Genomic DNA, 25,832 nt, shown 5'->3' with positions numbered 1-25,832 from the left:
CGAGGAAATCGAATTTGGAAGTCGTAAGCGGTCGAAACGTTAATACGATGACACGACTCACATCCACGATATCGTCGTTTATGAATATTCGAATAGAACCGTGTCGTTGTTCAAATCGTCTACGCTCATCCTGTGTAGCGCGCTTTATTGCGAATTATAGCGCACCTGTGACGGATGATCGTTAATTACGCGAGAAACGATCTCGTTCATTTTTCAATTATTCCTTTAAATTATTTGCTCTCAAGATCGGCTCCATTACGTTCGTCGTATTTTTATTCCGATCAAATCGGTGATTCAACGATCGTTAAATTTCATCTTTCGTCAAAGTTTCAACGCTGTTAAACGTACATTTCATTCTTTCGAATCAATCGATTTGATATTGTTACGAAGCTTTCCTCGATCGATTTATTATATTTGGTTAACGCAATCGGCGGACACGTTCCGTGCGAAAGGAGAAAACGTTACCGTGGAGGTGCAATCCGTCGAAGTAAAAACAGGCTCGAAATAATTAACGCGTGTCATTATTCGGTACACGATCGTGTGCATCGTCGGAACCACGATGTACATGCATCATCGATGTATTAAACTTCTGTGTACGTATAGTAACAATAAAGTCATTGTTGGCGAAAAACTCGTATAATTTCTACAAGTAGAGTAACCGCGTTGCAAGCGTGAATTTCAGAAATTGTACAGAGGTAAATTTTCACGCGTATCAACGTATCGAAACGTATTAACGATACGATTAGTAAATACGATGAAGGTGTCTAACTGGACGTTCATTTCGAAGAAATTTTATCCCTTCGTTTCGATTGTAATGTGCGTAATTATTCGATGCGTTTGTTACAAGTGACGTGTGTATTAGTTACGTAAAAAGAAGCGACATCGTGCAACAGAAAGCAATAAGTTGTCTTGCGCAGAACGAGCCTGAAGACGTAGTCGTTGACTGATAGTACGTATATAGTTTAAAATAACGAACAAACACGTAGCGCACCTACCGCATCTCCATTGCGTGATTTAATAAACGCGATTTAATAATATTTCGCGATGAATTAAAGATAATTTAAGGAGAAGATGATTAAAGAAATAAGATAGATAAAAGATATGCTACGTTACGTTATCTCGGTATCGATCATCGTTTGTTGCGCACATATAGGAGCACGGTATTGAAATCCTTGTAAACGTTGCCAAAGAGTGTGATTCTTATCATTAAACAATTCGGAAACGCTTGTCTATCGTTCTATTTCAGCTGTTTCAGACGAAACACAGAAACGCGAGTTTCTTTTATCGCTGTCTTTTGATTAATTCCGTGGTTTTGACGGAGGAAATTTGTTGCCAGTCGAATAATCTTTTCTTTTTCTCTCTTTGAACGCGTTTGATTAATGCGTCTTACGGGTGCAATTTATCACGCGAGGTACAACAAAATTTATCAGAAACGTTAGTCTACGATTCCGTGAAATTCATCGCACATCCACGTTCAATGATACGCGTATTATTCGTTCAACAGAATCAGCCCGATCAGCTACGTTTATTTAGATATACGCAACAAGTTCGATTTATTGCTCGCTGGTAATTTCTAACGATTTCTACGCGATTCCACGAACAGATAAATTTAGCGTGAAACTGAGTTCAATAAATATTCGACAGGCGTCTTACATTTTCATCGACTGAAATTAGCTTCGCTCTGCCGATTGTCCAGCCAGCGTTTCACCTCGTTGGCTAACAGTTAATTAATTACAATTATCCGAGGAATACGTTCAATTTATCGTCGATCACGCTTGCTTTACCATCAATCGAAACCAATCGAGCGAAACGCGGATTGCCTTGTGTCGGAACGTCAATCCCAGATCCAAAGAGGATGTATCGCAAGCTTTGAATCTCGGTCGGCCGAATAGGCTGAACGGTCAATTCAAAATAATTCGACGTCTTTTCTCTCGTACTATGAAAACGAGAGCGTAAAAAGCTCGCCGATCTTTACACGCTTTTTCAAATGCACGAAACTGCTTGCGTGTACCGATTAGGTATGTGTACTGTGTACATGTAAACGGTATCAACGAATTAGACCAAAAGTCATTTTTTTACAAAGATCGAATTTATACAACAACAACAACAACAAAAAAAAGAAGAAGAAGAAGAAAGTGACCAAAGTTCAATTACGGTTGCGTTTCTTCGAGCAAGAGCAATGGAGACGCGGTGGAGAGAAGATGCACGTTTCGTTCGACGCGTACCGCCGCAGGAATTTCGAGGAAAACCTTAATACGCAATCCTTAACGAGAAATTAGACATCGATACACGTGTATACTTCGCTGGCGCATCGTCGTGAAACGATGTAATCGATTCACTAGGATTTGATGCAGACGTGCACTCAAAAAAAATACAATCTCACGCCTCAGCTCGTTTCGATTCGATCAATCACCTGTTCCGACGTTTACGAGCTTTACCGTGTCGTCGTATCCTTTGTTATAAGTTTAGCTGGCTCTTAAGTTTCGTGCACTTCTATTGGCATCGAGAAGTTCTCTATATAAAATCGAATTTTCGCAGTTTAACTTCTTTCGTGCCGCCCAACAACGTCAACACGTCGATAGAAATGTTTCTAAACCGATAAAGTATATTTCGCGGTCTGGATGTATACGTATATTTAATCTTTCTTCGATGTACGTTTAAGTTTCTTAATTTAACAGTGATTTAACGTGGTTACTTACGATTTAATACGCCGTTAATGTATCCGGCAAATAATAGCACGATAGTACAGCTCGAGTAAAATCGAGTTAGATTTCGATTGCGTAAAATTTCCATGTCATTGGTACTGGTGATTGCGCGATTCTTTTCTCTGTTTCTTTTCTTGCTCTGCTTATTGCACGGCTGATATACCGACGTATTACTTAGAACAACGGAACTCTGAAAGCAATAAAATTTGTATTCGTTTTATCGATCGCTTGAACTTGTAATGTCCTATTGATTTATGAAATAGCGAACGACCCGGTAGATCATCGATCTCACACATACAGGTGTCCTTAACCGTACTAATATATGCGTACATTTTTGTAATTATTGTATGTATTGCAGCGTAAGAAATCAATTGTAACGATGCAAGCAACGTTAACCGAATCGACAATTTCGAACGAATATATTTTTCCCCTTCTTACTTTTATGCCGCTAATATGATCTTGTGAAAGGTTTGTACTACTCGTATCATAAAAGATATATAATTAAAATTTAATTATTGTGAACTAATATATGTATATATATATATTATGTGATTCTCTCTCTTTTACTTACATTCTGTATATTTAACGTATTATTTGCCAGAATCTTGTAAAGAATGCATCGTTTCTGTAAAAGGAAAAGAAATAAAAGTAAATAAAAGTTCATTTTTATTTTATAAGTTGTAAGTTATATATATATATGTCGCGTGAATTTCAAAGAACTAGATGCATTTTTACCTGTAGAAATTAATTTCGCATAAAACCTGGGAACGTGGTACACGTGTTTGTAGGGAGAAGATAATCCACGATTTTGCTTTAACGTCTTCTCCGTATCAGACACCTGCATAAACTTCTTATCAAAAATGTACAGCGTTTGTTTCACGCGAGAAAACAATTTATATAAGTTGGCGCTAAACCGAGCGACTCGTACGAGCGCCGGATTGAACAGGAGCGTAAAGAAAAACGGAACAAAAGGAAGTTTCGAGACCGAAAAGAGAGAGTGAGACGCTCCCGAGACGATTACCAACGATTCGATGGTTAGTTTTAATCCTTTTTGTACGTTTATATGCAGTTAAATGACGTGTACATAATTATCTAAATCAGTGTTGTGAGATTAATGCGATTGTAATACCTACACACCGACCCCATTAGTGGAAGGCATGTGCTTCGAATTATTATCCTTGAAATTTCGTGAGGTGATTAAAAGGTCCTTTCGAAACGTCGTTGTTGCCTTGATGTCGTCGACTTGAGACAAACCAATTTCCATTATTCCTACTAAGTAATTTCGCATTTAAAAGAAAATGATAAAGTAAGAAGAACTCTTATTCAGGATAAAGAAACTGCGTTTACTTTCGAATCGATGACATTAGGACTATCTTTTTATTAACTTTCTATTAATACCGAATTCCTCCAGTTAATTTTATTCTTATTGCTATCAAAAATGTCTGAAATCTTCCTTTTACCTCTTTCGCCAGTTTCCCGTCTGAAGAACAAAATGAATTACTTTCGATTCTGCTTTCTTTAGTACCATCTATATATTACGTATCCATAGTTTGTAATTGAAAGTCACGAATGGCAATAAACAGGAAATGATTGAACCTGACAGGCATTGTATCGTTACATGTTGAATAAAGGAAAGCAAATAAAGAAATTGGGAAATCTCTAAACAGAAATGAATCAACGATTCATTCTGTAATAAAAAGATACAACAGTGGCGACAATACCGTGAACGAGTTGCTACAGATGCAAAGAAAGAAATTAACAGCATGAGATAAAAAGTCTGTGCTCTGCGAGGTAACAAAAAGATGTTCCTATATTTAGAGTTGAAAAGCTATACGCACAAATTATGTCGCATAAATGTATTATTACGTACATTACTGTCTTTCATCTATATTTGCATGAAACTTTTATGTCAAAATATCACATGTGATTACAGTAACTGTATACATATATCATTTATAGGATATAGTTTGGAGGGGTCTCTTTTCAGGATGCCAAACTCAAAAAATCTCAATGAAGATTCTAAATAGAAACGCCCTTAAGGATATCATGGAACATGGGCTTGCTTCTTCTCTGGTGAAGTTGTATTATATCGTGTTGATACTGCATCAAATTCGATTGAACAAATATTTCGTTGATTTGCGCGTGCGCGGGAAATTTAAATAATAAGGTATATAGATGAGCATACGTTTAAGTTACACTTCAGTTTATCTTCACACTTTCACCTGTAGATGGCACATAATCATAAATGAACTAAAGTCGCATTTCCATTGATACGTTGAAAGCTATAATACAAAATAAACATGAAAGCTTTTAATCGAATATTTCGACAATTTCGTACGTAATAAAAATATAATTTTTATTGCGTTTATATATTACATGAAAATTATAAATTTATACATAGATTTAGATAGAATGTAGCCTTTCATAAAAATGTAGCCAGAGTTACCCATAATGCTCATGATATTTGGCGGTGAAATATTCAAAATAGTTGGAACAGTTAACCTAAAACGTGACAGTTCAATATGTGTTAAGCAGATGTCAAACATGAGCGGAATATCAGCGGCACATGTTAGAAAATTAAGTAAATATAAATACTTTACCAATTTTTTATTATATGGTATAGCAAAGCAAAAGACGGTCAAAAAATTTATCAATCTTTCCAGGTCATAATATCGAGGAAATTCGATTGAGAGCACTGGATAATATTATTTCAAAATACAATCTTGGTTTTGGTTGCGATTGCGATGCTGTAAGAAAAGAATTAATAACAAAGTTATTTAACTGGTTTTCATTTGAAGCCTTCTCAGAAACACAGAAGGTTTTAGATTTATTACTTCGTTTATTAAAGGTACTTAAAAATTTAGTTTCATTCATTCATTAAAACAAACGATAATTGTACTTCTAATAATTTAGAAATGATAATATCTTACAATAAAAATTATATTTAAAAACTTATAATTGCATATTATTATATATTTTGTAAGACAGATGATAGAAGTCACTTAAATACATTTGGTAAATTAAGACTTCAAAATGAACTTCAGGAATTAAGAAGGAAATTAGGTTCAGAATGGTATGAAAAATTAAATGAAATTGAAGAAGCTGTTCTTTGTTCAGATAAGTTACAAACAATATCATCAAACTCAAAAAGTATAAAGGTTCTTATATCTACTTTTAATTTTAACTATATTTGTAAGTATATTGAAAGAAATTTGCCATTCAAATTTGTTTTTAAGGATCCTAGCTGTCCAACATTAGGATTTATCGATTACGACAGGCATAGAACACGTATAAAAGATTATGGATATAATGGAAATAACAAAATACATAGAAAAGAAGATCATAATTTATCTCAAAGTGGGCTTACTACTACCTCTGCTTTGAACAGGTAAATATCCTAAATATGTTTTTCACAGTATGATAATTATATATATGTAATCTTTTTATTTTGTTTTATATGAAATTTCTTATATTTTTTGTCTAATACATATAATTTATAGTACAGTACCATTTGACTTAACATTAGAATGTGGAGATGGAACCCCAATATCTAAAGCTACTGAAGGTGGTATTAAATGGTTAATCATGCCATGGCAACCTTTAGTCACTTCAGATAGAGGTGTCTTAGCAGCAGTTGAAGAAGCCCTAAATAATAGCTCAGATGCAAATCTTATATTACATACATGTCAATTTATAACAAACGTGATGATGCAGGATTTTCCAGCAGAAGTTTTTCTTCAAAGACCAGCAATTGTTTTTGTAAATATTTAAGCTTTTCATTAAAGTGTTATGATATTGTATTGATATTTAATAATTAGTATTTAATAATACAATATTAAATTTCAGATATTACATAATCTTTTAGAATCTAGTGCAAATATCACAAATGCCAATTTTAGAAATATAATACCAATGGTATTGAAAACGCTTCACAAATTAACACGATCTTTAAGACTACGGATCTATTATTATTGTGAACCGTGTATTGCAAATAAAAAACAAAAGGTAAATAAATACAGTTTAAATTTAATACTTAATTATAATACTCGAGTATAGCATGATATATTGATAAAGAATATATTTTTCAGTTATTGGCAGAAAAATTAAGCAATAATGTTTATTCTCCCTCTGAAACAAGAGATAGCCCTGATGGAGGATTTCCAGAAGTTAATTATCAAGCATATCAATCTACTGTAAGTACTTAAATACTTTATAAACATATTTATGTACCTACTAATGTTTTGTATATTATTTAGGGAACAAGCGAAAGAAGTCAAAGTGTATCAGATAACATTGATGATTCTATTTTACAATTACAACAAATGCTTATACCAATCTTTTGCATTGAAACTTTAAAACATGTTATATCTCAATTGAGTATTTCTACTAATTCAACACTTATATTAAGAAGTACTAAATATGTAACAGATGTAATATATGAACTGGTACAAGTACTCATCATAAGCGTCATGCCAAATGTTTGGCTTTGCAATGATGATATTGCTTTAAAAGTAATTGAAGACATGAAAATATTATTTGGCATGCTAGGAGACGTCATAGAATATTTTGGAAATTATAGCACAATAGATGATTTTAGAATAACATATTTGCACCTTATAAGTATTACAATGAAACTTTTAAGCCACATAGTTCCTCTAGAAATAGCGGATGTTATCTTCCCTAAATCACTTAAAACATCAATATGTGTAGCTATAATGGATGCTGCTATTTATTTTTTATACCCAAAACTACACTCTATATTACAAGAATATGGCCGTGTATGTAATTTTTAACTTTTTTTTAACTAATTAAAGAAAATCTAATTAGTCTAATAATTTATTGTTGTACACTTAACAGCAATTTCAAGGTAGCGATGAAATTATATATATTAAAACATTCGACGAAACAAGACTGATAACAAAGTCGATACAAGCAACTATATACATAATAAAAAATACACCTAATTCGTCTCATTCGGAAGTTTTAAAAATGTTGTATGCTTCAAAATTAAGTTTACCTTATCACAAAAATTTTGGTATTATTAAGAAAACTATCGAATTTTTACAAAATATGAATAGGTATATTCTTTTTGTGAATTATATGAATTTGAAAATTTTATCGTTGTTAAAACAACTTAATTATTGCGATATAATTTATTTAACGTTTAAGGTTTTCTCCAAGTAATGAAGACCAAACATTAGCTACAAAATTAATATTAAGTTTATTAGCAAATGCAGACACTGATATACAATATGCCACATATTCTGAATGTCATACTTTAGTTAAAAGTATTTTAGGAGTAGAATATAACAAGGAAAAGTTATCATGGGAAAATCTGGCATTTTTATTTGAATTATCTGTGTTAATTGAAATCATATCCTATGGTGTGACACATGATGACAAAAGGGTAAGATGAAATCTTATGAGTAAATTTGGCTTAAATGATATGCAATCTGCAAACAATTATTTATGTTTTTGTTAGATCAAGGAAATGTCCGAAGAAATATTAGTTTACATATTAAAAGGAAGATTACAGATGGGAGAAAATGGATGGTTAAAATCTCTAGAAGCCATAGTACAAGTATTGCCGTTTTTACAATGTCATGCTCATCCTTCCTCAACCTTGGGTCAATGTGTAACAAAAATCTTTGATCCTGATGTTTCTACTAATATACAATTGCCATATATCGAGGTAATATGTTATAATTTATTATTGGAAAAGTACATTTCTTATATTTGTAAGTCTTAAAATAGTTTGAAAAAATACATGTTTATTTAAAAGGTTTTGAAAGGTAATTTAAGGTTCTTATTTTCGTCGGATGAGGATATTAGATACGAAGCCGTTTGTAGATTGATTTGGCTTCTTGGAAAAGAAAAGGATTCAGTTAAAAAATTACCACGATTATCATCCCTACACGATTTACCTCTTAGCTCACTTTGTATATTTGATCGTCAAAAGGTTTTTAAAAGATCTGAAGGCAGTTATCAGGTTACATATTTTATTACATTTCATACATTTAAAAATTATTCCACGCATTGTAAACTTTATATATGGTCAATACAGGAATAATACAATCAATGTTTTTACAGAGGAGTAATTTATTATCTGTACTTGAAATGCTAAATGAGCCGAATGTCGATCCTAAAATACGTAAATCAGCATTAGTACAAATTAGCGTTATGCTTACAGATTCTTCTTTACACAAGTTATTTATTACTGAAAATGGATTATCATTAATCTTGAACATATTTAACAGTGCTCTAGTAAGATTGTATAATATCTATGCTATATAATTCCTTAAATAGTCTTTCTCATTCTACCTAAATGACATCATTTTTTAGGTTGAAAAAGAATATGTTAATTATCCAGATTCTGTCGTTCCTATAATTACTATACTAAAACTGCTAGCATCCTCTGAATGTTCTATACGTCAAGATCTGTCCATTCGTATTAATGTCTTGTCAAATATAACCAGAAGTAAGTGCAACAAAAAATTCAAAATAAATTTTATTACTATATTACTAAAAAATATTTTTTAGGTCTTTTTCTATTTCCAAATAATGAATGTATTAAAACTGATGGTTCACAACTATTATGTTTATTACTTTATAATGAATACATTATGAGATTGAGTGAAAAATATACAGAAAATTATAATCAACTAAATATTTCTTTGCCTTATATTATTGTATCTAAAATGAAATTACCATTTCTTTGTAAAGCGCATTGGAAAATAAGTAGACATAGACGATCAGATATGTCTGGTAAATTATAGACTTGATTAAACATTTTAAATATATTGATCGTTTATATCTTAAAGATCAATATTATTAGTCTGTAATTCTTATTTTCCAGTTCTTCATGGCAATGACTCACTGGTATTAACATTTATAAGACAATATTGGATATGGGAATGGAATGGTGGTATAAATGTACTTTGGAAACATTTTAATGATCTTCATGATTCTGGTATATCAAAAAAACTAAAAATTCTGGAAAATGAATTTTTAGTCTTACGTTTTAGCTTTCCTCATTATTGCTGTCAACAACAACTGTACAATATACAAAATTCGACTACCCATGATTCAGTTTCATGTGCACTTGATTATCTTACAATGTAATCGCTATTTGCAACACTTTTATAATGACCATTTACGATTTGATTTTTTTGTAAAGAATTGTTTTTAACTCGCTAGTAATTTTTGTTTTCTTTAGGCATATAAAACTTTATAAAATGGAAAAATGTGAGGAAATAAAAGACATAAGCCTATTACCATGGGAACAAACGTTCGAACGGTTTTTACTTTCACAACCCGCAAGTAAAGAGGATTGTGATTTATTTGTTGAAGTTTTAAATTTTCTGCAGTTTTATATTAATATTACAAAAGATGGTAAAATTTAAATAATTAATAGAATTTATGCATCATTTGAAACACAGTGAAAATATTTATATTGTGTTACATTAGGAAAGTATAAATGGACTAATAAAATAATGACAAATATAACTAAATCTCTAACCGAATTATTAAAAAGCTCGGAATTAGATAATCAAAACGTACATCAATCTATATTGAAGTTAGCTGGCACATGTTCAGCCATAGGACAATCAGAAAAATCTACTTTAGAAGACCAAGACGTTTGGCTACACTTTATTGAATTAATTGTCTCCACTTTATGTTTAGGAGACCAACAACATTTTTATAATTTAGGTGAATTTCTTTTTTCCACGATATTATATTTTTATCATTTAAATGAAAATAAATCAATTCTTTACAGCTTACCTTGATTGGTTGTTAACATGTTTAACATATTTAATTGGAAAGTGTCATTGGACAAATTGCAAAAATTTATTAATATCATTAGGAAATACATTAATCGAACTCATTATATCTTTCCATGGTGCTGGAACAATTAGCTTTATGGGCTTATCTATAACCAGAAATTCTATTATATGTCTCAATCATTTGTTATATCAAATGCAAATAAACTTCAATAAAAATGTAAGTATGAATAAAAGTTTAACATAATTAAATATTTCTATTTATAATGATACTATTAACGGTATATGGTATAAATATTACTAGATTTTTGTACAATTTTGGTATGAAGAAGATCGTATGTTGAATTGGTTACCTATGTTGTGGCAAAATCGAGATCCTTTGGTTCGTGCTTCTGCTTTACAATTATTAGCAGGTCTAATGAGTAATCTACATACAGCTTCTCAATTATTGAATTCTATAGCACTGGCACCAAGCGAATTATGTCAGGCATTACTTCAATGCATTATCAGTAGAGAAGAGTCATGCATTGTTAGGGAACAAGCATGTTGTGCACTTAGCAGTTTAATAAAGAATTGCAATTCTATCATTTTTCAATATGTAAGTAAATATTATATCTTTCTATTGCGGTAAAAGTAAATTCTAAATATGATTCTTTATTTGCTATTATACCCACTTATGTAGATGGATTCTTTGAAAGCAAATGCTATTTTAATATATATAGAACAAAACAATACTTATTATGAAATAAGTGTACTATGTTCTAATATTTATATGTCTACTTCTTTGGACTGTGATCATATGAATAATCAAGAGCAAGAAACTGGGAAAGTCCCATCTATTCATAGCATGCAGTCAGGTTGTACATCATTAGTACCACGTGCAATCTCACATCTGTATAATTGTCACGATGAATTACAACCTCGTATGTGTACTTTTTTAATACTTTTTTAACTACTGTTTAAACAGTTGAAAATAATTTATGAATTAAATTGTATGACTGTAAATATTAATTAATATTTTTTAGTTTCTGCCAAGGAATCAACAACTACAGAGATGGACAATCATTTACAATTGGTAGCAACACCATCATTGATATCAGCTGTTTGTAGATTACTAAATAATTTAATACTTATAGGAAAACAAGAAGTTGTTCATCAAATTTATGAACATTCTATTGACAAATATTTAATTGGGTAATTAAATTAGTTATATATATCTATATCTGTATCTGGAAAGATTTTAAGATTTTTCTAATATATACTTCAAATTTTGTAGATGCATCAATGAAATACCTAAAGATGTTGAAAGTAAAAGGAATTTAACACATTATTGTGACATATTGGAAATGTATATCAGCATTTGTACAGTTTTAACAAACTGTATTACAAACAGTAATGAATATTCTCTTGTAGCTAGCTTTTCAGTTGACTCACTTTACATGTTATTTTGCTTTTTAAATGATGATTTATATTGTAAGTTAAAAAAGAACAGATTCATTTGTGTATGTATGCAGTAAGTTTTATATAAATTAAATAATGTTTACGCAGGTAATAACACATCGCAATTGATATCTGTGCGAAATAAACTCTGGACCGAAATTTTCAATTTTATAGCCATACTTTCGTTAACAGAAAATCAACATTTTGAAACAATACAGACCGCTTTAGAATTGCGTGGCCCAGAAGCTGTACTTTCATCTATCTGTGTTGCAATGAAGGATTCTAATCCAGAACTTCGCATCAGTGCTATAGGCTGTCTCGCGTTTCTACTGTCACAAGAAATTGAAAAAGATTCTTCAGGAAAAAGTAGCATCTCATTACAATCAATAATGGATACTCCTTTAACTCGATTGTCAAATGACAATAAAAACAATTTAAAAGAAATTACATCTGATGTTAATACATTTTCTCTACAAAGTACCAATATGCATTTAACAAAATCAAATGGAAATAAAGATCCTCCTTTAATTTCCGAAAAACCAGCAGATTATGAAGTTGAAGGAAACGAAATTGCTATGAGCAGAGAACTTTGTAATATTTTATTGCACTTATTTATAGCTCATAATTATAATCGATCGAAGAAGAATAAGAAATTGAACGAGGACAAGGATTTGATCATAAGCGCACTTACTAATTTGTTATGTGTATCAAACACAGCTAAACAGGTCGCATTGGAAGAAAATTTACCTGACACAACTTTAATGATATTGAAAGAATCGTATGTGAGATTAAATTTACAACCTTTCGAACTTTTCAAAAATCAGATTGACCGTGAAAAGAAGGTAATTAGATAAAGTAGATCTTGAAAAAAGTATTTTATGATTTATATTATTGCTACAGTGATCAGCTGAGAGATTTCTCAATTTCGAAAAAAAAAAAACAAATATTATTCATACGCGTGACGGAATTCCCAACATCGGTCTTAGAGATTGTAACAAAAAGTTTTCCTCGTGTTTTTCTACAGATTCATCCGTTACTACGCGACATGAATGCTATTTTAGTATTATTAATGAATTTCATGTACGGCAGTACAGAAGTTAAAGTAGCTCTAACGAAAGCAGGACTAGCAGATGTATTACACAAACTATGGGCTTGGATTGCATTAAATAAAACAGTTTCAACCACCGCTTTGAAGTTACTAGCAACCTACACTACAAAATGTACTACAGGTATCGTTAAAATTGAAATATACGCTTACTGCTAAATGCTAAATATCAAACGAGTAAAAATTATTTGTTGAATATCTTGTGCTACTTTAATAATTGAATTTTTCAGCAGCGCAATCTTTGACGTTAACGACCATTTTGCCAGGGACAGGACTTAGAAAAACTCCTAATACTCTCGCCCTTATACATGTTATTATACAATTAGTTTGTAAAGAAATAGACAAAGCTGGTCAACTCTTTGATAATCATAAATTACACTTTGCATTTCATGTTTTGCGAAATGCAATACACGTTCATGAATGTAGAGTATCAATTTCAAAGGTAATTTGATATTTTTTGACGGTGTGGATCTCCAAAGCAACGTTTATTTATTAATACAAATTTTGTAGAGTAATCTCCTACAATTTTTTACAAAAATACATCCAATTACCACGAAACGGACAAAACCATGGCCACTCGTTGAATTATATTGCTTAGAGTTCTTAATTGACTTTACTTATTACGAAGAGGGCCAGTTATGTGTACCAAAGGTAAAATGGACTTCTTAACTTATTTCTTTAACTTTTTATTCTTCAATATCTGAAAAATATTTCTTTTCATGCGTGTATACTAATCGTTTCTTCAGGCTGTCGACGGCTTGGATGTTTTGTTACAATTGTCAAAATACTCTTCATCATCTAATAGAATTCTTGCAATTTCCATATTGCGCAATCTCGCGTTTAACATGACCAACCGACCACGATTACTTAGTTCAGGTAAATTAAGATACACAAACTTTCATATCACTTTATATATTTAAACGATTTTAACATAATACGAATATTTTAGTGGATTTTATTAATGTTCTACATGACATATTTAAAAATGGTTCTCTGGTCGAAATTAGAATAGCAGGGTCTATGTTATGGTCTCTAATATCCAATAATCAGAAAGGAAAATTAATTGTACGAAGTGCTGGCTTTTCACAGAGTATACAAGAAGCATTAGGTAGGATTACGCTATTAAATGTAGATGATAAGAAAGAAGAAGAGGACTTATTTAAAATGCTACAATATATATTAAAAATTCTTAGTCCAGTGGATACTAAAGCTGATTAAGATCAGTGATGAGAGAAAATAATTAAATACAAGTAATTGTACATAGGAATTGAAATATTACTTTACATTATGTGAATAATATTTTATTAACGAAATTTGTAATATTTTTTATAGAAATAGCAAGACGGTATATGTAATATGAATTTATAAAATTTTTATACATATTACTATTATAGATATATTTTCATCGATGTATTTTTATGTCTAACAATACGATATTTTGTAACATATTGAATAATAAAAATTATTTAATAAATAAAAAATAATATTGTTCACGAGTTAAATTACTAGGATCACGTACAGCAGTATGCAATATAGATGTTAAATTACAATGGATCCCTCAATTTACGTGAGTCTTCTTTTTACGGGGTAAATTATAACATAATTTACGCGATAGATTTTATGCGCGATCTTAATTTACGCGGTCAGAAAATGCGTTTTCCTAGAAATGTTAAAAGTAACAAGTGTATAGAGTAACTTATTCGGCGATATTGAAACACGTCAATACTGCATGTGATAAAGATAAAAGTACATTACGTTATGCTAGTCATCATATATGTGTACATATCTTTCCTTTTGTACAGACGGACTTTATTTACGCGATTTTCATTCGCGTAAAACGAATCTACATGGAACAGATACTCCGCGTATATTGAGGGACGAGTGTATAAATTAATTGATATGACTTTGTGTAAATCAGGTTATTTCATCCTACAGACAATATCTATTTCTCGAGTTTCATTTGCGCGCTTCCAATGATTGAAGATAATGCGGCTTAATTCCTATGATGATCGCATCTCGTATTATGCGTTAATTAAATAAAATGTGACATTCAGAAGCTAAATAACAGATAAATTGTTAATATTTAGGGAATACTGGAAAATTGCCTACGTTAAAATGAATTTCGTTTGCAAGCATTTAGCCTGATGATCATCGCCAGTATTTCCGAAACGAAGTAACAACGTGAAATTTTGCTCGAAAAAAGAAAGATTTATAACGATAAATATACATTGTTTACTAGAATCCTATTGAGAATCTTAAACTCAAATATATTCCATCAATTACAAAACTTAGATTATTAAGTAATATCTCGGACAGATAGGTGTAACGATCCAATACTCACGCATAAATTATAGTTTTTGCACGTTTGTGCGTCATGGCAAGGAGAAGAAAAGAGAGGATAAGACAACAGGAATAAAAGATCATGTCGACCTTTTCACAAACATCTCCTGTATGATTTAGATTTCAATGCGGAACTGTTACATGCACATAATGTCTTACTTCCGTCTCACGCAGATTGTTCGAAATATAAATACAGGAAATCGCTTACGTAATGCTTAAAAAAAAATTTATCTTCAAAGATAAAAATATTTGAAGTAAAATAAGCTTAAGCAATTAATAAAACATCTGTTTCAAAATGGTACGCGCGTGTCTTAGTTCTTCCTTATGTAGACCGTTAAAAATAAAGATATGAGAAATCGTTTATGCAGTGCTTGAAAAAAGTTAGGTTGAACGCAGAAGTATTTTAAAAGAGATAAATTTAAAGAATTTATAAGACATCTGTTGCAAAAGCGCTTCATGAATGTTGTAACAGCTTAACGGCATCATAGAATAACGATCCTCACCTGTTATATCAGAGAGTAATGCGACGTGGAATAACATCTGAAAATTAATATTTTACGTTGAGAAGTTGACTGATTAATCCGTTCGAAGAAATATCTCGAAAATTCATCGGAAGAACTTACTAATCGATATAACCTCCTCGTGGATGTTACTATGTTACCTCGAAATGTAAGGCGAGGATTGGATAACCAATCGTTAATAATCGAAAAGGTTCAATTCCGCTACTGACTTTCTCTTTCCAAAGCAAATATTTACGGAGGCAAGTTTCTGATATCTTTAGTATCCTAAAAAATAATTAATCCCACGTACGACATTTTAAAAAGCATATTTATTTACATACAGAACGCCTTTCGTTTAGGGCATCAAAATAACAAGCTGAGATTCTCGCAAAATCGTTAGGACATTACATCATATCGTAAACGTTCAACGCGTTTACATCAGACTGTCGTGACTTCGATATACAACGTTTCAAGTACAGGATGGACCGCGATTCACTGTAGAAGCGAGACGATATGAGAAGACTCCGCGGTTTAAAATAAATCAAAATCGTAAAATAAGTTCTTATCGTACGAAGCTTTAATTATAAATATTATTACACAACAAGTATTATTAAAAATATATATTTCAGAAACATGATACTTGGTGCAACGAAGACTTGTAACCGATTACTCGAATTTGTTTCGAACCGTACAACTTCCCACTCCATGCTCTCTTATTACTTTTATTACTACCTTACCCTACTTAAGATTTTTAAACGTCCAGTACGTTAGCTAAACGCGTGTCATATTAACTTTCATATTAACGAAACTCCTATCGTTTAAATAAGAGATCGTAAGTAAAAGTCGTGCGAATTGTTCGACGAACAAACGAGTTCGGATAAATAGAGTTCCAGTATCCTGCACATTGATGAAACGGTCGGTCGGTGATAGAAAAAAAAAGGTAGGCCGTTCCTCCGAAGCTTCGATTGCCATTCGATCGACGGATCATCGATCGATGGATCGTTAATTGGCCATTATTTGGTTGCATGGATTGACCACTTTCTAGGACGTGGAGCTGCCCTCCCCGCGTTCGTTGCACGCACGGAGGAACGGATTTAATGAAAGGTGGTGCTGTGGCGTTCGTGCGCGTTCAGCATTGTGTTCCAGCACGGCCGGTCACGTGACCGTCAAATGGATTTGCGTCAATGGTGACCTCCGCGTTCGCGTATCTGCCGCTCCGCGCCCCGCTGTTCCGCATACCCCATGGGCCTCACCAAGAGACCCGTGGGACCAGCGTGCACGACCGCCAGAGATGAGGTAAGAAAGCGTCTCACAGGACGCTAAAACTGGATAGAAGCGATGGCTGGCAGGCAGCGGCGAGAAAAGAGGATTTTCAACCGGGTGGTATACGCTGAAAGCCGGGAAATAGGAGATTTCGTTGTGAGGGAAGATTAAACGGGATTGGATATTACGGGGAGACGGTGACGCGGAAAATAGGAAGATCGTTGGAATATAGAGAAATTTAGTAGTATGGCGGGAGGAATAAAAGGATCGCGAGAAGCCGGAAAAGCAAGAGGAAAAGAGTGGAATGAGGAAGGAAAAACTTAATAGCGGAAATACAAATTGTTAGAAGGACTTAGAAAGTTAGGTATTGAAGAGGAGCGGAGGGACATGATGGCAATTGAACGTGCGAAACAAAAATAAACGAGAGTAGAAGTAGTAAAGTAGAAGAAATAGAGAGTTGGAAGATTAGAAAAAGCGAAGAAGATTGAAGGGAAACGAATCAGGATAAAACAAGATAACGTTAATTGGAAAAAGTATACAAGTAGCTAGAGGAACCAATTGAGAGGGACCAAGCGAAAGACGTTTAATTTTTCACGAAAGTTGACTGATGGAAACTATCGCAAAACAGCGTTACGTAGACACGAACAGCTAAAATCCTGCTTACTCTATGATCTTACTAGCGTTTCTTTACTTTCTTTTTTTTTTTTTGCTTTTCTATTATTTCGGCCACACACGGAAACGATATATCGTATGGTAGAGTACACACGCGCGCAGCAATGACGCACGAAATTCGTTTGCCAGCAGGCGACAAGATCGCGAATACTCGTATCTGCAGCGATTTTATGGGATCTATCACGTTCTTTCCATTTCTACCACCTTCTTCCTTCGTGAAATTCAAGGTCACGGAATCGCCGCTCAATATCTTCAACACAGATCACCGACGTGATCGTCGTGTTCTATTTTACGTCGTATCGGCACCTACGACGAGAAAACCGGAGAACGTGTCGTTGATCCGCTTGAAACGACTTCCGTTCGATACGCTGCCAACGATTTACAGTATTTTTCCTTTGTTTGGTTAACAATTTTGATCAATGAGAACGCGGAAAGCGTGAATTATCGGAACAAACAGCTTCTATGCTCTGAAAAAGCAAATAACTTCGGTCGAGGACTTTCCTCTGTTTCGAGCGGAGATGAGTGCTCTCCCGTTCTGACGTGAAAAGGCTCGCGCGTGTCAGCTGGCGGAACGGAGTCCGGTTCTTTCGTACTGGCCTCGAGAAAAGCATTGGTCGAAATCGAGCTCTGAGTCGACTCGAGCTTCGTACGAGTATAAGGCGAAACGATCTGCGATTTAACGCTTCATCATCGGGCATTTCTTCTTCATTGGTAAAAAGAGCAATTCGTTATAGTTTAACAAACAGCTGGTACATAACGTTTTTGCTCTAATACAATTACGGTCAACGTTACGGATAATATCGTAACAGACGTAAAAACAATGAGAAATAGGCGATAACAGTTAAATAACACTTGCGTCGACATTTTTAATAAGGCTTCAATCTGATTTCCAGAGTACCAATAAGATTTCAGTCTGATTGAAGATATCTACGTATTTACTACGATAAATAATTGCAGTCGGTCGTCTTGCGAAGTTTAAAGTTATATATTTGCACCGGTTGTATTGTCATGGAATAATAATTTTCCATTACGTCAAACGGTGTCTCTCCTAAGACGATTAAATCTAAATATATTACGTCGAAAGAGGAAACCTAAGGAGTTCTGCACCGCGTGGCAACGAAACTTACCAGCCCGATTTTAAAACTCCAACGGATCAACGAGCCATCGAAATAATCGAGTCGCAAGCTCGCTGAAACATAGCAACGGCCGTATGGCGTATGGACTCGAGAGATTGCTCGATAAGCAGACTTGTCGAAGCACCGAACTACGCACAGGGTTAAATAAGCTTGAAAGTATCTCAAGGTTCCACGATCTATGAAATCTCTACGCGAATTACGCGAACACGGCTTTACATAATGGATCGCAATTGAACTTACAGCGTCGTGCAAAAATCTTCACGTATCCACGTCGCTTATAACGGCAACGAAAACACGCGTTTAGGAAACGTTCTCGCATACTGCCGCATAGAAACGAAGTTATCTTAATGCTACTCGTTTATGGTATTTCCTAATTCATGCATTTTTCAACAATGTCGCAATAGATAGAGTCCTGATGCAGAAGTTGTGACATTTTCTTAAACAAGTCGGTCGAGGAAAGGAAGTAACGAGAATATTAAGATTAAGCGTTCTTTTATTCGTTTCAAACAGCAATTTCCATTCGATCAGATGATTGCTATAAGACTTTTGCACGGTACTGTATCCATGGTATTTGTATCCTGTGCGAGGTACCACGTGAAATGCACGCCAAACTGGTTGCGCCTCTGCCTCTGTCTGATTTGTTCTTATTAAGCTCGATTGATCGATCAAATTGAATTTCAAATAGCTCTTCCTCTCGTGTTTGTGTTATTAATAGAACGTACGAATAAGAAAGCATCTTTCATTGAAGGCCAGCACAATGTCAACGAGTTTTCCTTTGACGCGTTTCACAGAAACTTGAGAAAATGAAATAGAAGGGAACTTGTTGAACGTTCCACGTTTTAATTGAAGCGAAAATGAATTATTTCGATTACTTGTATACTAAAACGTATTTATAGAAAATATACGCGTATACTACCGAACTATCTGATACTCCTACAAAATCTTACACTCGTGGAAAAGGATATCGTTAATATCTCGTGCTGTGCGCTACAAATGTAAGAAGAAAATATCATACGAAAAGACGTTGTAACGTTTGATTGGAACGTCGCAACTGACACGAAGCTTTCGTAATTAACGTGGTTGTTGTATAGATATAAAATACGAAGGATATAGAATACAAAAATTAATGTGAGAGAAAGAAGAGGGAATACCGTATAATCGACAGGATTGACAGGCTATAATCGGACCGCGATACGAAAGATCATATCTATTATGAATGAATGTATGACATTGAGTTTAATTTACGAATGGCAGAAGAAAAAAAGATATTCAGTGGATAAATTGTCTTCGTAACACGATGAGATAGGAGCATAGCGTGATACGATAGCAATGCTTATTTTCATACTCTTCATACATGAACTTTACATGAACGAAGGAGGAATTGAAGATTCATCACGAAACACTTGCGATATAGTAAGAACGATAATGATTAGGAAAAAAAAATTAATTATACGATAACTGGAAGATTAATCGGACAGGATAATTTGTTTCCTTTCTACGTGTTGCTGGCCGGCCGCATGACATTTTTAAATATTTTAATTTCCATGTAACATTCAAATTCACGACTGCGCGAGAAATTGACGAGACGAATAATTTTTTAAAGTCATTCGCGTTAATCGAGCAAGAGAATCGTTCCATTTCGTGGCTGAAATATGTTTTACTTTTTTGTTTTTGACGCTATTACCTGTCCTATGTAGTTCGCTTGGCGCACCTGCATATAATTAAGTTTTCTATCCTATTACAGTTTAGTGTGTTCAATACCGCATTCCTTACCTTGTTGATAAACGCGTAATGAAAGCCATTCAAAGCCACGTTCTCATCGGCTGTGTTTGGAGAATAAAAATTACTTGTCAAAGGAATTCAAACAAACGTAACTGCTACCTACGTGTCACGCTCACTGAATCGTTCGCTTCTCCGTCTATTTGCTAACTGTGAATGATAGATCATATGTGATTAGCAATATAAATAAATTATTGTATTATGTAATCGTTTGTAATTAATCGTGATATATGCGCATTACATTTAACAACGTACATATTACATTATAAGTGCGGATGCTGGAAAGCCAATAAAATACAAATTGTAAAATTATAAAAAATAGGCTCTCTATAGTCGTACTAGAGAAATCATAACAACTATTGATGCCTAATAGGTCCGCTGATATCTCTATTAATAGAAACAGAGGAAAAGGCTGTTTGGAAAAAAGTAAAGATACTTTCTACGCGAGTCGATCAGAAACGATCATGCGATATTAGCAATAGATGACACGTCGAATTAAGAAAAATTCAATCGTAAAAACATACGTACATCGTGTATCACGCGACATTTGTGACGAACAGTACGCACATTTTCAGATAAGACAGAAGGAAGGAATGACAGGAAAGATAATTTATGGTATAGTGATAGCGATTCCTTCTATCGACGATACGTAATTTGTATTCGGTTCAGTTTATTATAAAATTTGTATAATTATAGATTACAATGATATTATGTATCATAAAGTCGAGTTATTATTGAGATTAAAGCAAGCATCTTAAGCTCGATCTGACGCAGCGAATACAGCGAGCTTACGAATAGATATAATATAATGTAACGTAATAAATAGATGTAAATTTGATGTTTGTTTAATACGTCAATGTTGCATAAAGAATGATTTTATGTATCGTTTAGAATTTTAGAATACAACGTGTGATGTTTATTAATTAAACACGAGTGACGAGCTAATGTTAAGAGGATTGCGCGTGAAGTTAAATGAACAAATACGTATATACATGAACGAACAGAATAGAAATTTCGATTATCGATGAGAAAGCATCGATTTGCAATTTGAGAAAAATGTTAAAGATTATAATTTAAGATAAATGTTAAAGGTTGTAATTCGAAATTCGAACGTCTTTCGATTATTCTCAAACAAGCTTTCGTCAGTACTTGTGGAACTTGAATGATTAAATATTCGCCAGACATTTCGTTAGAGATGAGGATCGAAGAGACCTCGTCATCGAGAAACGGATGTAACATCTCGTCGATTTTTACATCCAAATACAAAGTGAGTCATTCTCACGCCACGAATATTTAAAAATTAACAGCATTTGTAAGTATCTACCTTTGACAATTGTAATCGAAGTACGTCAGACGGAATTAGAGCGGAAATATAAACCGATGACCCGGTCGTCGCCATGGGTCGCGAAACGTAAGCATTTACAGACAGTAAAATTATGAGTGAAACTTTTGTCGGATAGAAACTAGTAAAAAGCACCGAATAAAATAGAAATATTCGATAAAATTTTTCCTATGATATCTTATATAACGTACACGTACTTTCATTATTGCGTAAGATGTTTAACGGTGTATGAAATAATTCGGATTTGCTAGATCGATTTGTTAGATCGGAATAATGAAAAATTCCAAAGTCGATTGTACGCGCATCATGGTATGCTTCGATTCCCAGCCATTCTCCATACTTTGTTTGAACAACCCACGCGATAATACTCATCGAAGCGCAAACGATTATTGATTATCCACAGGTAATTTTCCACTAACCGCAGACATTAACGAAAAGGCACGTGGAGAGTGTAGATAACTGTCGAAAACATCTCTCAAGAATTCGTTTTCACAATGACAAGTAAAGAACCACGCTCACCATTTATTGAAACGAAACTCAATATCGAAGATCTGCAATGATCAAAATGATTTGCTGATGTAACAAAAACGATTTGGACGCGGTGGATGTAACATTAAACATATCGAAAAGAGCATGATTACGTTGCAAGTATCGACGTGCAATTTAACTGATACGCTATTAACGATGACTTACTGTAAATGAATAATCCTATTAATCGAATGCAAGCGTTCAGCGAAGTTAGCGTGATTCCTAAAATAAGTGTCTCAGAAGATGATGGAAGAGCGCGGGTGGCATTGTCTTTTTCCGCGAATCGTACGTGAACTACAATGCAGCGACAAATATGGCGTGACTGATCGCATCCATCGTGTCTACTCATCAGTGCACGTTGCGAAAGTCCTTTTCCTGCTTAACCATCGCGATCGTGCCATTGTTTCTAAACATTTGCGATATCCTGTTGCAAGTAAAAACTCTCGACGTCAGTAGAAAATAAATATCGATCGATAAAACTGGGCTTCTCATCGAATCGCAGATAATAATCTATTTCATTAAAAATGTTAATTGATAATCAATTCATAACATATATTCAAAAAATATTCACGAACGGGAAAATGTACGTCAGTTGGAGAGAAATGTGAAATTTCACTCACATATGCAGCGACGGGCAAAAGAAAGTTTATAAAATAAGAAGTATAAAAAGACGCTATAATTTTACAAGATAAATTTATATTTGGATGGAGCGTATTTAATGAATAAACGTAATATATGGCACAGAATAGATCGATATGGTAAAGAATTTGTGGTACAGAAATTACTAAAATTCATAGTGCATCGATTTTAAGCTTTTTCTCATCCGCCACTGTGTATATGCATATTCTTGAAAGATTATTTCTTTTGATTCAGTTTCGTAAGTGGAATGTCCACGTCATATGCCAACATCCGGAAATACGTTCCGAAATCTAAAATATACATTCTAGAAAATCGGTTTATGTGCCATTCGCATGAGTAATAGCGATAGAGAAGCATCGTTTCTATGAAAAAACCAACAGATAAAAACAAAAACCATCTGTGCAACCTAGTTGCTTGACGCGCAAGTATCAATTGACGAGTTCTTTTATACATGTAGAACCTTCCTCACGCGATTTTTTCTAGTCGAGAGCTGACTTGTATATTAATTGAAATATTAGCAAACAATACAGATGCGTAATAATAGCCAAATATACGTCTATACATCCTGAAATATTAATTTTATTCATAGCACGATCGCAATATGTATCAAAATTGAAACACTTTCCTAGCTCTCTCTCTACTATTTTTTAAATAATAGTTTTCGATCTATATTAAATCCAGGAATTTTATATCCACCTTTAGTTTCTAATAACGTCACGCAATCGTTGGTTTTACTATGTCGGCATGAAAAAATGAGTAACTTTCCTTGTGCAGTGAAATACGACAGTGATTCAATCAAGTGGCCAGTTTCCTTTTTCTATTTTTTTTTTTTTTTTAAGGATGTTAGGTAAACACATTAGGTTGTGTATGGAATAGAAATTGTAAAGCAAGCGAACGAGTCTACGTGTTACGGACTTCATTCGCTCCGGAGCAAGCGTTTTCTTTCGATTAAGTTTTGTTTTTTCTCTCATATCGGTATCACTTCAGTCCGATAACCAATTCAAATTTGGCAGGATATCGTAAGTGACGCGCGTCTACTGGATGTGACGTCAAATTCTTTTTTTTTTTTTTTTTTTTTTATCGCACACTGTTATTGCAACTATCTTTAACCGCTGAATTGACACGTCGAATAACACATTGTACCGCTTTCACGTGATTTTCACACGATTGTGGAATGGCTCAGAGATGGTCTTTATCGGCATCGTGTTTAAATGTTATTTTATAACAAAGAAATTATCGTTTGTGTCTTTGAATATAAGACAACGATAGAAATAGATGATACGACCATCGAATAATTTATTAATTATAGATAGTATTCGCAATTTTGAAAAGATCCTATCGACATAGACCTCGGTTCATAGGGTCGGCAGATCGCAAACAGCAACAAACCACTAACGCGAATAGCACAGCTGTACAAATGTGGAATATCTTGTTCCGTATTAATAAATATTGAAACGTTACCTTTGGAAACTATATCGAATACCTAGAGCTACAGTTGCATTCTATCGCACGCACATTAATATGTAATCTAGGTCAATTACGTTTCTAGTATCGCTTAAAGACAAGATTATATGGGTCAATGTGATATACGATTAACGATAAAACATGCCATGATTTCACCCGTCTTGCGTTGATCCTAGTTTTCGAAATTTCACAGTGAATCAGAATAACTCGGACGCCATCGACTTTCACCTCGATAAAATTTTTACGTCAGCAGATCGACTCTTCGGGTAACGCTTAAAGTTTAGAGAACGGCGGAAAATTAAGTTATCGTGGAACGCCTCAAATAACAGATTACGAATCGTATAAAACTTTGACCAAATAAAATGTCACGCGAATAAAGCTTTATCCGCAACGAGTAATCTTAACGCTCGATTTGCAACGAACTTTATCGGATAGCATTGACACAGAGAACATTTTACAATAATATTATGAATTTTGAATGTTTTATATATTCTTGGATATTATGTGTACGCTTGGATTTTTTCCACCTTTACATTTACCATAAAGGCATAAAAATCAGTAGTTTATCTATAACTAAATTAATTAATATGCGTATTTATTTAAGAAAGATAAGTTGATAATTGCGAGAAGATGGTTGTAGTAGACGGTATTATGTCTGGGTAAATTGGTTTGCAATAATATCAAAGATTCTATCTTGTGGTTTAAAATTAACAAAATTTGATTAATCGTATAATCTAAAAAAAAAAAAAAACGTTCGAGTGGGAACGAGTCTGCTAGGATTTTAATAATGATAATTCAAGTCATCGAAAGATACTCGTCACACGCCGTTGAATGATTCATAAATTCTGCTAGCCAATCCTAGACCTTGAATGAACGAAAGAAAAATGCATAGCTACGATATTATGCGATACCGAAGAATTTCAGTGAGAATCATTGTAGAATATCGCGTTTCTTACTTTCTGTAGATAGTTATTTTTAATCATATTACTACAAGCAATGAAGGTAATCATTAATTTTACGATAGTACGAATATACATAGTAACAGTCATCGTTTAATTGCATTATCTTTCTTTCTCCCTGTAACTATTTTAATTGTATTTAATTGTATTAGCGTCGTCGCTGGTAAATTGCATAAATT

The 25,832-nt window shown here is 33.4% G+C and overlaps 1 protein-coding gene across 4 annotated transcripts; it reads left to right on the top strand.

The window, feature by feature from the left end:
• The first annotated feature begins 4,385 nt into the window (after window positions 1-4,385).
• On the top strand, window positions 4,386-14,374 carry LOC122577996 (rotatin). Of its 4 annotated transcripts, none has more exons than XM_043749804.1 (29): window positions 4,386-5,286; window positions 5,369-5,553; window positions 5,690-5,863; window positions 5,942-6,093; window positions 6,206-6,464; window positions 6,552-6,710; window positions 6,794-6,898; window positions 6,962-7,483; window positions 7,563-7,783; window positions 7,875-8,112; window positions 8,188-8,397; window positions 8,488-8,694; window positions 8,796-8,969; window positions 9,048-9,183; window positions 9,246-9,470; window positions 9,562-9,823; window positions 9,922-10,097; window positions 10,173-10,415; window positions 10,483-10,706; window positions 10,791-11,084; window positions 11,169-11,409; window positions 11,512-11,680; window positions 11,763-11,959; window positions 12,035-12,768; window positions 12,951-13,155; window positions 13,265-13,473; window positions 13,542-13,682; window positions 13,778-13,907; window positions 13,981-14,374. In XM_043749804.1, the coding sequence occupies exons 1-29, from the start codon at window positions 5,157-5,159 to the stop codon at window positions 14,247-14,249; spliced, it is 6,591 nt and encodes a 2,196-aa protein (XP_043605739.1). In that variant the 5' UTR covers window positions 4,386-5,156; the 3' UTR covers window positions 14,250-14,374. The 4 variants fall into 4 exon arrangements, with proteins under 4 accessions (XP_043605739.1, XP_043605738.1, XP_043605741.1 ...); XM_043749803.1 differs by having other exon boundaries at window positions 4,390-5,286; window positions 13,262-13,473; XM_043749806.1 differs by lacking the exons at window positions 4,386-5,286; window positions 5,369-5,553; window positions 5,690-5,863 and having other exon boundaries at window positions 5,958-6,093; window positions 6,232-6,464; window positions 13,262-13,473.
• Window positions 14,375-25,832: the final 11,458 nt, after the last annotated feature.

Source organism: Bombus pyrosoma, linkage group LG3 (assembly GCF_014825855.1).
Source record: "Bombus pyrosoma isolate SC7728 linkage group LG3, ASM1482585v1, whole genome shotgun sequence".
NCBI lineage: Eukaryota > Metazoa > Arthropoda > Insecta > Hymenoptera > Apidae > Bombus > Bombus pyrosoma.
The sequence above is the reverse complement of the archived record's forward strand: the minus strand, read 5'-3'. Positions and strand labels throughout refer to the sequence as shown.

What these genes read in the sequence shown, in the direction of transcription:
- LOC122577996 (XM_043749803.1), top strand. Translation starts at nt 5,157, where the DNA reads ATGCTCATGATATTTGGCGGTGAAATATTCAAAATAGTTGGAACAGTT. An exon ending in ATCAAGCATATCAATCTACT is followed by an intron (nt 6,899 to 6,961) that starts GTAAGTACTTAA and finishes TATATTATTTAG; the next exon opens with GGAACAAGCGAAAGAAGTCA. An exon ending in CACTACAAAATGTACTACAG is followed by an intron (nt 13,156 to 13,261) that starts GTATCGTTAAAA and finishes TGAATTTTTCAG; the next exon opens with CAGCGCAATCTTTGACGTTA.